The 12262-nt window shown below is 47.9% G+C and overlaps 1 protein-coding gene across 7 annotated transcripts in view; it reads right to left on the bottom strand.

Annotated features, from left to right (window-relative positions):
* Positions 1-12262, bottom strand: part of FLNB (filamin B) — a 138383-nt gene that overhangs the window by 42888 nt on the left and 83233 nt on the right. For all 7 annotated transcript variants that reach the window (XM_077858362.1, XM_077858366.1, XM_077858367.1 and 4 more), the window contains exons 12-20: positions 12063-12256; positions 11081-11194; positions 10087-10230; positions 9713-9836; positions 9216-9376; positions 8102-8192; positions 7656-7825; positions 2954-3071; positions 270-532 (exon numbers count right to left, since the gene is read on the bottom strand). In XM_077858362.1, the coding sequence (XP_077714488.1) occupies positions 270-532; positions 2954-3071; positions 7656-7825; positions 8102-8192; positions 9216-9376; positions 9713-9836; positions 10087-10230; positions 11081-11194; positions 12063-12256 (1379 nt within the window). The remainder of the gene's footprint in view (positions 1-269; positions 533-2953; positions 3072-7655; positions 7826-8101; positions 8193-9215; positions 9377-9712; positions 9837-10086; positions 10231-11080; positions 11195-12062; positions 12257-12262) is intronic.

A 12262-nucleotide genomic window follows, 5' to 3' on the forward strand; every position in this document is an offset into this window, starting at 1 on the left:
AAATGGGAGGAACAGGACTTAGGGATGAGGAGTACCTCACCAAAGCCTCACCACCAGCGAGCAAGAGGAGGAGCAGTGGGGAGTACACCCAGCTGCCCAAGGAATCCTCAGGCTGAGATGTAGAACAGAAAACTACTGTCAGCTGTTAAGAATGGACTTTCCTTGGAAAATAACTTTCCAAAGACCACTGTCACGCAGGATCAGTGAAGGACTACAGTGGTATATTGGACAACAGGAGACAAAGTCCTGGTACAGAAACCAAAGCTGACCTTGGTGGGATCCGGTGGCAGTGAGGCCTCCACTGTGTAGGGGCTTCCAGGCACAGGGTGTCCGTCGTAGGTGACATCTACAGCGTATAACCCTTCCTCCCGAGGGATGAACTTGGCCGTGCTGCTCTCCCGGCCTGCCACGGGTGCCACCAGACATGGCACAATCTTCCTTGAGGGGCTCGAGATCGTCACATCCAGCTTTCCCTGGCCGCCTGCCCCCTTGGTGTCGATGGCAAACTCCTGCCCCTGCCCTACTTCAACTCCTGGAAGAGAGGAATACGCCCTAGTGATGAGCTGACCCTTTGCAGCAGCAAAAACGGCTGAAAGCAGAACAGTGATGGTTCCCTGGACATGAGGCCTTATCTTGGCATGTCCAACAAGCAAGGGTACCAAGGACAAGAAGAAAGACCAAGTTGGGATAATCAGCATTTACCTGGATAACGACCAGTACAGCTACTCGCTAATAATGATACAGATGACAACGATAGCTGACACGTACGGATACAATAATGATTGGTTACTTACTGCCTGCACTTTATCCCCAGGCTCAGGACAGCACATCATCTCCTTTCATTTTTACCACAACCCTCTAGGGTATTATTAGTTACCAATGGCTTTAACAAACTGAGGCTCAGAGGGTAAGGAATGTGTGCAGGGTGCCATATGCAGCAGACCACAAAGGTGGGACTCACACGTAAATTTACTTGACCCCACATTCTGCTCTGCCAACTTATAATCTGACACCATTCTCTCTCCTTTTACTTACTTTTGGTGTTGACTTTGTATCAAAACATCCCCATAAGCCAATGTTTTATTTAATAATCCTTGGCAGCAAATTTAATCCCATAGCCAACAAAGCAAAAGTCACCAAGCTGGCCAATGCAGGGGCACCAAAGAGAGTCTGAAAAACGGACTCTCTGGGCTGCGCTGGTATTTGAAAGGTCTCTGCAAAGCAGGGCCATGGAAAACTCATGTGTTATACTTGCCAAAAAGGGGGAAAGGACTAGGGCACCTGGCTGGCTCAGTCCATTAAGCAGCTGCCTTCGGCTTGGATTGTGATCTGGGGGTCCTGGGATCGAGCCCCATGTGGGGCTTCCTGCTCAATGGGGAACTTGCTTTTCCCTCTCCCTCTGCCACTCTTCCTGCTTGTGCTCTTGCTCTCTCTCAAATAAATAAATAAAGTTTTAAAAAAAGAATGGGGGAAAGGACTTTGAACCAAAATGAAAGCACTGAGAGCATAGGGCCCCCACCACAAGCCAAGGAAATCCTGACTCTAGGGTAGCAGGGGGCCTCCCAAGATATGCACTGCCTAATCACAAGCAAGGAGGCCGTAGAGCGCCATGGCCCAAAGGCTTGCCCTAATCTGCATGGCACCTTCCTGGTCTGGAATTGAAGCCCTAGCTATCTTATAGAAAGCAGCAATGAAGAGATATATGAAAGGCTTGGAATAATGACTTTCATATGCTCAGCCCTCCAGTGACAAAGCTGGCATCTGGCTCTTGCTTCAGAGAGCTCAGAGCTTGGAGGTGGCCTTCTTCACAAATCATGCTTTTGAGTCACAGGTCAGTGAATGTGCTCAACCATGGTCCACCAAGACCAAATAGGCCTGCCCGGGGCGGGGGGGCGGGGGGGGTGCGCTGAGCCCCACGTGACCAGGCAATCAGGTGAATGTGTGCCATTGTGGTGTGGTCAGGCTACGGCCACATGGCAGCTCATGCCAACAAGGGGACACAGATGTGAATGTTCTCCAAGATGCACTGCTGATGTCAAAAGGCAGGCTGAAGACATATGCATAGAGCAGGATAACTTTAATGCAAAATGAACATTGCCAAATGTTTTCTGCTGGCATATATGCACGTATACATGTAGAGAGAAGGTCTGGAAGAACAGAAACTGAACGGCTCACTTTGGTTAACCCTAGGAAGAGTAAGAGGTGATGGTTAGACTAGAGTTTACTCTCAACTGTGACTTTTTTTGGGTGAAAAATGGATTTATGCATTACTTGCATAAAAAAAGAATTTTATGATCATGTGGTGAACTTTTGAAGCCAAGTGGTAAATACTTCAGTGTTCATATTACACGACTGTCTTTCCTTTTGTATGTTTGGAATTTTCCCTAATAAAACAAATTAAAACATTTTAAAATAATGAAATGAGCTAATACTAATAAGATACCTACCAAGCCAAAGGAATATTGGGGTGGGGTGGGGGTTGTGGTTTCTGAGTGCCAGAGAGTTGGCTTTTATGCTTGAGTGTCCACCCGCATATGAATTCCGTGGCCAAGGACAGCTAAACACAGTAGAAAGTCACCAGAAGGCAATGTGTCCCAACTTCTCTTTGTAATAAAAACGTCCCACCGCGATGCCGGCAGTTACCAAGGGCTATGTGCCAGCCCCTGAATTATGAGCTCATTTAACTTTCAAAATATTCCTGTGAATGTTAAGTGTTCTTGACCACCCCTCCTCCACAGTAAAAATGAGGAGACCGAGGCTTGGTGAGGTTAAGCACAGGTAGGGTCACAGAGCTACCCAGTGCATGGCCCCAGTTCTCACCCACATCTGTCCCACTTCAAAGTCTCTTAAGGCACAATTTGCTTCTCTGCAAACTGTCTTTTGAAGGGAATCTAACTGGCAGCCCTGGTTGGTGGTCTTCGGTGACCTGTCTCCCCTCCATCCACACACTTACTGTTTTCCAGCCCATTAATTTTTATCTTGCTCAGATCCAGCGGAGCAGCCACGCCCACGGTGAAAGGGCTTTTAGGGATGGGGTCACCACCATACGTAACCAGAACCTGCATGCTGCCCTGGAACGAGAGGAAACAGAGTGCACCTTTGGGCACCAACATCTAATGTGTTGTTTAAACCTGCCTTCCAGATCTTTCATTCCTCCAGAGACACAGGGCACTTGCCTCCACGGATTTAGAACACCACAAACATATTTCTCTAAGCTTCTGGCCCCATGGCAAAAACTACTGAGAAGTCAGATAAAATCAGAGCAACAAATAACAATAAGCACACATACTCAGTGCTTTTAAGCACTGTCTGGACTCAATCTCCAAACAGTGGTTCCCATCGATGTCCCCATTTTTCCAGTAAAGGAAACTATAGCTCAGGGAAGTAGTCACTTGCCCCACATCACATGCCTGGTAAGTCTGAGAGTTCATACCCATGGCACCCAGATCGGTGTCCCAGCTGCTCTGCCCCACTACCTCCTACGCAGCCACAGCTGACCCCAGCCATGGGTAGAGCTGCTGGGTATGGGAGCCTCTAACTAAACAAAACCAGCTTTCTCTACGTCTTGGAAATCAATTTCAGGCCACTAGACTGAAAGGGATTTGCACACTAGAGCAGTCTCTAAACTCCCACATCTATGTCAAGGAAAGAAAAGTTGCAAGTGTGAAGGGAATCATGTCCACAGGCTTGGCAGATCCCTTGTTAGCTACCTAGGGGGCACAGGAGTGCAGTATGTGCCACGGCTGCTCTCCTCCAGCCAGTCCTGGCCCACTCACTGCTGGCCTCCCCACCCCCTGCCAAACCAAGGCTCCATGAAAGCCCAGGCCTGTCTCAGTAGATTAGGATCTCCCTCACCTCAAACACCCCAGGCATAATGTAAGGGGATGTGGAGGGAGAGACTATGCCCCCTCAAGAATCTGGGGGGCTCACCAGAATTCAGGCTCTGCTGAAAGCTGTCAGTAATCAAGTGTTAAAAGGGTGTAGCTTTTGGCTCTTATATATTTTCTCACATTGCTTTCAATAATAAAAAAGGGGGAGAAAGCCAAGAAAAAATTTGGTTGCATCAATGAAGGAGGGAGGATTGATTCTCCAGGATTTATTGGCAATGAGCACAAACCAACTGGCCCCCTGCCTCAAGGGTGTAATATTTCATGATAGAAGGTACACGGGTCAGATCCAACAGAGTTGAGAGCCAGCCGGGGACAGGAATGGTCTTCTCTTTGTAATAAGGACGTCAGGGGGTGACTTGTGACTTCAGCCGCCATGGCACTCCCATCATGCTAGCTCTTCCCAAGGTTCAATTTGCCCACAAGCCCCTAACTCCTTGAGGGATAGGCCTCACAGCTATCATGGAAAAAGCTTCTCCACCAGCCCTTCTCAGTCTTCTGATTGCATCTCTGGAGTGCCACAGGAGAGGGAAAAATCCCTTCAGTTAAGCCTACGCATCTCATAAAAGAACAAGTGTTCTCATTACCAGTCATAAAAAAAAAAAAAACCCTCAGATAGGAAATTAACTCTACCTCAAATAACCTAACAGGGGGGAGGAAGAAATCTTAGGAGACTTACACCTGCAATGGCTTGTAGCATTTTAAGGTCTCCTCTGAAGCCCAGCTAAGGAACGGACTGTGCTTTTCCCCTGGAGGGTGGTGACATGAGGAATGTCTGAGCAATGACCACTGGTGCGTTTCACAAAGACCTTGCTGACGGCAGAACAGTTTTATTCTTTCCCCTCTGTGCCTCTGAGACCTTAATCCTACCCTGAGCAGCACACGAATGTAAGACTCTGACCCTAGAGCTCAGGTAAGGACTGGATCAAGTGAGCTACTCACAGCCCCTTCCTCAGAGACCTCCAGGACAGGCAGGGAGGCTCAGTGAAGCTACAGGGTCTCCTCAAGGAACTTCCAGAAAGTATGTGGGGGTTTCAACTTCCAGTGGCTTCTGACCTGGTGGGTCATGGAGCTGTTGCCACCAGCTTCTCAAAGCGCTCACTCTACATGAAGGAACATGGGCTTGAGAAACTGAAGTCCCCTGAGGGCACAGACAACCAAAAGCATAGAAGGCAAAATCCTTGGGAGAATATGGCATTGTGTGATCTTCCTTCCATAAAAATCAAGCCGTTGTCCAACCTCTGGTAGGATCCTGAAGCCCCAACCCAACAAGTGACACTCTACTGTACTGCCACCAAAGCAAAAAGAACTCTGACCACTGTCCTGCAATAAGACTGCGACTGGCCCACTACAGGTAGGTGGGCATCTGCAAGCTGTCACTCAGAGACCCTGCAGGGGACAGCAGCACCCGGCAGTGAAGAGTCAGCAATTAGGCAGGGCTCCAGATCCTCACGCAGCACAGCCTGTATTCTGAGGGCGACATGCTCACCTGGGCCAAGACCCACCGCTGTCTCTCCACACACACACACCAAACAACTACATTTCTGGAAAGTTCCAGCCTGTTATTCCCCAAAGGGAATAACCATGAGAAGGTACACCTGTGGGCATCAGCCATGTTGGGCACAGCCTTCTGGGCTGACCTCTTAACCACATCCAAGGGCACAGCTCAGAAGACAAGCTAGTTCAACCAATCCTGAGCTGTATGCTGCTCTTCAGAAAAGACAGATCAAAGGTGTGTTGGCCCCACTCTCCCTACAAAGTTCCTGAGTGGTCTCTGCTTGAGAGTAGAGCCTCAACTTTGTGTATTTCCCCCTTTAAGCTGTCAATTCAAGCAAAGAACCCTGTTCTCAACACTGGGGATGGAAAAATATATATGACATATATACAGGACATGATGTCCCATTGTCAGGGAACTCACAATCAAAGAGAAGAAATTCAATTTGTTTTATTTGCCATAGAGAAATATACAGAACTGCAAGTTGCCCCAAAAATGAAACCATAAACTTTGCTCTAAACTCCAAACAAGATCAGAGAGGCATCATGTGAGCCATCCACACTGGAGGCAGTGACTAACACCGAGACTCTGCCGGGCTCCTTGGACATATGACAGGCAGCATCTGAACAAAGCCCCAAGTAGCCATAGAGCCTGCCAACAAACCTGCTATTATCAAAGAAATGGATGAACTTGACCTTGGGATGACTTTGAACTAAGAAGCCTCCCACTTTAGCCTCCACCTCTGCCCCAACTGGCAGCTGGTGCATCCAGGGCAAGAGGTTCTGAAGCCCTTTCTGGGAGTACAGGCTAAAACCTGACTCTGTCTTAATGTGTGCAACTTCCTTTCTAATGGCTCAGCCAAAACCCCAAAAACCTGATAGATAAAGGATAAAGCAAGAGTCTCAAAATGTTTTTAGTAGAGTCTAATAAGACCTTATGACCTTGACCAGTGTGCATGGCTGTGCTTTCTGGTACCTTCTCCTAAGGAATGTAGAGAACAGGCAACAAGGATGATGTCAGGCTCATGCTCCCAGTGGTGAGTCTCCCTCTGGCCCTCACCATGAGGAGGAAAAGAATTACCCATTCAGCATTGAGCAGCCTGGATGGGAAGAGTATTTTACCTACAAAAGTATTATTACCACTGCTAGCAATGAACCCCTCATGAAGGTAAAAACAAAGAACAAAACCATAGGAAGAAGCACATCTGGATGTAAGAGGCCACATCTGTACTAAGGTACACAAGAATTCACCCTGGAGAACCCCTCCCACTGCCACAGATGTTCTCACAGTAAAGATTCCATCTCCGAGGATATGTAGCCCCCTAACGAGGGGACACCTACACCACCCCCTCATCCTCACCGTACTTCTCATTCCTTCCCACTAGACTCTGGGCAGCTCCTCACTGACTGCCAGGAGAGAGCAATGCTTCTCGGGTGTTGTTTCTACAGAACACATCACCCCTGTCCTCCCACAGAGGGTACCTCACACAAGGGAGACTGTTTTCCTCAGGAAAGAAGAAACCCGAGAGGTTTGCAATGGCTGTGTAGAACACTACACAGAAAAATAGTAAAACCCAGGCTTTTCTTCTGGGTTATCTGTTCCTCAGACCCCAAAGGTGTGGCCATGAAGCAAAACCCAATTTTGAACAAATTAACATGAATTCATACAGAGCAGCAGTTTAGGTGCTTCTTGCTTAAAACAATCAAAGCAAAGTGGCCTGGATCATAGGATCCTGTCTGTGTTCCTGAATTTTGTACAAGGGGATATTCTGGGGCCCTAGATAGTATTTCAGGGGGACTAAAGGCTGACTGGCTCTTTGAGGGAGACCCACAACACCACCTTGTAAAAGGGCCAGCAGGGGAATATAAAGGTGTTGGTATTGCCGCTCCTCCCCATGAGGAATTCAGCAAAGACTAAACAAAGGCCAGATGGCAAGGAAGGGCTTGTGTGTGGAATAAGAGGTAGATACCAGGCCCCGAATTTCAAGAGCTCACTGTTTCTGCTAAAACCCAAAATGGAGGTGGGAGATGGGGACACGGAGAGAGGGGGTAGCTTCCTGCTTGTTCTTAGGGAAACCTTCAGGCTCTCCTCACAGGACCAACCACCTCCTGGGAGGCTCAGGAGGACAGGCATGGAGAGCCGCCACCTGCAGAGGAGCACTTCAACAGAGCGCAGATCACAGCCTTGATGTCCAAAGGGCCCAGCGCGGCACTGAGGGGGAAGGGGCCTGGGTGACGGGGAGGCAGAGGACAGGGGAATGGGAAGGACCCTACCTGCTGGGTGGGTGTGTATTTAACGGTGTGGGAGTAGTCATAATTGTCGATAATGTCCAAATCCCTCACGGCGTCTCCAGGAACGGGGCTGCTGAACTGCACGTTCAGTGGGGCTTTTCCGGCTCCTTTGGTATAGACCGTGAAGTGGGTCGGTTTCCCATTTTCCACACCTGGAAAGATATACCGTGAAGTGAGGAGACAGGCCTAGCTGGAGCGGTTTCACTTTTACAACCAGTCAGACGGGTTCATCAGCACCAGCTCTACCAAGGCAGTCAGTGACAGGGGCTGGTCCTCAGCCACTGCCAACAGCTCCCTGCTGAACAGGGCCCCCACAGACCACCTGCCTTGGACAGAGACAAGTCTCTCAAGGTCCCTGGACCAAACACGTCCATGGCCACTGGCCTGCAGTAGTCCCCCAGGACAGCCTCACCAGCGTGCCATCCTACCTGCTTTGCTGAGCCCAGGGCCTTCCGCCTTCACTTTGCTGGCATCATGGGAAGGGTCAACTTTCACTCTGAAAGGGCTGGCAGGGATTTCCTGTAGGGAAGACACTGTCTCAGTAGGAAAGCCCCTGAAGCATCTGCCAGAGTTTAGCCTTCTAACGACACGAAGGAGGAGACCTCTGTGACTCTGGCAGGTGGCAGGCAAACTTCCGTCACCACACGTCAAGCCTTTGTACTTTAGCCTCAGGTAGAGGCCATTGGGGGTCACTAACAAATGCCTGGACTTCTAACATCGCAGGCTTTGACCTGCTCACTGCACAGCTAAAGGAAAGTCTCCTACAAATGCATCTGAAAATTCTGAGCCTTTAACACCAAAGGTTGAGTACTTAGGATGCAAAAAACCCAGCAAGAATAAAACCGAAGATGACAAGAACATGTAGGATTGGGGGGGGGGGGGGGGAGAGGATATGTCCTCAGGTACAGCTCAGAGCTGATCAGAAATAGAATGATTATAATTCTTCATAAAGAAAGTTGCAGATTATTGGAATAAAGGCAAAACAGGTTAACTGGATGAAATCAATTCAAGACCAACACTGTCAGGCACAGAACTTTCTCCTGAGACTCCTATCCTTATGTGAGATTAATTTGAATCACCAGGATCCCACTGTTCCCTGTTTTAAGTACCACTCGACTTATCCTCACCTATCACACATAAATATGAACCCAATTTGAAAGGTCAAAGCGCCTGTTACTATAAAAGTTTAAGGGTCAAGGCCAAAGCCATTGCTTCAAAGTAGTCAAAGTAGAACACATCTAGAAGCTCATTGTGTTTCAATCAGAAACTTGATGAGTGTCTCTAACAAACCAGTCTCCTTCCAGAGCCCTGCTGTAACCATTGAATACAGTCTGCCTCACTTTTGCTAGAAAGTGGTAAAATTTTAGTTCTGAGTGTTTTGTTTTGTTTTGTCTTGTTTTTCCTTCATGGTTTTCGGAAACCAGAAAGGAAAACTGCTGAGCAGAATTCTCAAGACACTGCCCTACTGCTAAAAACAAAAACAAAAATAAAAAGGAAATATGCACACAGGTGGCCAGAAAGAACCCAGGCCCAAAAACACACCTGAGATGCAAAGAGAACTTTGATAGTGTATCGCCCGGCGGCAGGAGGCACGTATTTGACTGTAAACGTGTCGTTGGCGTTGTGAATAATGTCAAAGTCCACGTCTTCCTCATCCTCACTTAATACCCGAGCATCACATTTAATGCCAACGCTGACATCACCTGGAACAGACCAGCTTATGAGCGCACCAGTGTACAAGAAACAGCACGTCCCATGCAATCACTTCCAGCTCAGCTCAGCTAACACCCCAAAAAAGCAATTGGGAAGTTTCCAGTAACAAACTTGACAAAGGGATGGTGCTAAGTCAGGGCTTTGGAGAAGGGATGAAGGATTAGCAAAGATCACCAAGGAATTGACACAGACGCTCATTAGATGAACAATGACCTATTCAGGTGCACTATTTTCTGGCTCAAAGTTCACTGCCCTTCAAACGTTAGGAAAAGAATGTTCCTCCTCAAGGAGCAACAGTCACCACGCTGGGGGAAGCCCCATCTTACCTTCCCCAGCCTCAGTACAGTCCACTGTGAAATGAGTAGGCTCATTTGCCTTCAGTCCACTTCGCTCCACGCCTGGCCCAAATACCTTGACCTTCTGGGGATGGCTACCCTGCCCGATATTGACCTGAAGAGAACATAGGAGAAAGTTATAACCAACTTTTCCTCCACCTGGACCCAGTGAAAAATTGTTAGTTAATATTGTTAGAAATAATAGTTTTGGGGGGCAATCTAGAGCACTCTGTCTTTCAAACCACTCCATCTGTCATAGCTGACCAGGGATGGATGGATCTGCCTTGGTCATCAGGCATGGAGCACAGGCTTGCCACAAGACTTAGTTTTTTCATATAACAGCAGGATCATGCTTCACAACCTACCCTGTAGGGACTGTGTGGGATGTTCACACCTCCCCAGACCACAGCAATGGTGTGCTTGATGGCCTTAACCGGGGTGTACGAGCAGGCATATGTCCCATCCATCCGGCTCTTCATCTGGATGTCAATGGGCTGGCCTTCCCCATCCTACAAAAGAACAGGGGCTAAGAAGAGAAACTGGCCCTCACACATTCTTCATCAAACAGGGCCACCACAGCTTCCCGATACAATCAAGTCACCACTCATCCAACAAAACTTCACAGAAGAACTATGCTATTCCCCACTCTCACAATGCATGCCATCATTATAGGTGATAAAATACTGCCTGTATTTACTTGTTTTTAATAAGAGACATACAACCCCAAAAGAAAGCCATGGCTACTCAGTACTTCTTAATTTGGGAGCACCTGGGTAGTTCAGTCAGTTAAGTGTCCAACTCTTGATTTCAGCTCAGGCCATGATCTCAGGGTCTAGAGACCACGCACTGCATCAGGCTCCATGCTCAGCAGGAGTCTGCTTGAGATGCTGTCCTTCCTCTGCCCCTCCCCTCACTCAGGTGTGTGCTCGTGCATGCACACATACACACACACTCTCTCTCTCTAAAATAAATAAATAAATCTTTAAAAAAGTACTTCTTAATTTTAACTCCTGCACTTAAATCATTGGGCCAAATTCAATTAAATTAGATAAACATCTTTAATAGATTCTTATTTACAAACCTCCTGCCAAGCTACCTAGGTAGCTTTGGCCACACTGAAGGATGTGGACAGGGAAATCTGAAATCAACCCTGTTTCCAAAAAATATAAATCATAAAGATGAGAAAAGCACCCTGCTTTATACATTAGAATCCCATTTAATCCTCACATAACCCCATGAGATAAATATTCTTATTATTCTCAATATGTGGATGAATGAACTGAGGGTCAAATGAACTGAGCAACTTGTCATTGCAATGACAGAAATGTGTCCCCTGATCATTAGCCCCTGGAAACTTACCTGAGCAAAAATCTTCAAGGGAGCTTTTCCAGCATCCTTAGGATCCACAGTGAACTCAGCCAGGTTGTTGACAATGCACCCAGATTTCTCCAAACCTGGCCCATATGCTTGAACCTGGGGCAAAGAGAACAAAACCACTTGTTTTGGGGTCTCACTTTATAGTACCTAACATCATGCTCAAGTAGGTTGTAACTCAAAAATAAAAACAGGATCATTAACCTCCTACGAGGAAGGAAACTCTCAAAAACCAAGCTCCAATCCAACCTGGGGCTCCTCGCCTTATTCTGAGTTGATATAGATAACTTCCAATAACCAGGGCAGGGACCTCTAGCCATGTCCTTTCAATATTCCCACTTTAAGGGGGCTCAGAACCTTTACCACACACATTCCAAAAGTTAGCAGCTTCCAGAGAGCAAAGGACAAGCAGTTGGCCAAAGAGGGAAACCAACCTACATAAGCATCAGCCTATATAAACAGCGGCCCAGGTGGGCCACAGCAGCACACGTGGGGTTGTGGAGGCTTCCTTCTAGCAGGTAGGCTGCCCCAGACTCGATGCTTATCAGCCTCCTAAGAGTGTGACAGAAGCTCTTAGAAACACTGCTCCAATTTAAGAGAAGGGAGCTAGGGAGAAAAAAAATATCTTTCATTTATGAAGAGCGGCTTCTGCAGCCCCCTGCATGGGCCAGGCCCTGAGCTAAGGGCTGTCTTTGTGCACGTTAGCTCCCCAAATCGTCCCAGATACACTAGGAAGCAGACCCTATCATTCCCCTTTTATGGAGAAAGAATCAAGAGTCAGAGAGGTACATGACTTGGCCAGCATTAGAGAAGCTCTACATGGTACTACCAGGGTTCTAACTCAGACCAAACTCCACATGGCTCCCCGCTGCTCTCCCTCAACACGCTGTTTAAGGTCACTCTCTGGGTACCACAGGGAGGGCCAGGAGCCAGCAAGAGAGCACAGAAATATGACAAACAGACTCACCAGATCTGGGTTGTAGTCTCCCGCAGCTGGATGGATGAAGGCCATGTATGGGCTCTCCTTGATGTCTTCATCATCACACATGATGTGAACGGCATATTCGCCGGGCTCCCTGGGCCAGTACTTGACATCACATGACCCATCATTCTGGTCGTCATACTCAATCTTTGCCTGGGAAGGGCCTTCAATGGCAAACCCTGGGG

Source organism: Canis aureus, chromosome 19 (genome assembly GCF_053574225.1).
Source record: "Canis aureus isolate CA01 chromosome 19, VMU_Caureus_v.1.0, whole genome shotgun sequence".
Taxonomy (NCBI): domain Eukaryota; kingdom Metazoa; phylum Chordata; class Mammalia; order Carnivora; family Canidae; genus Canis; species Canis aureus.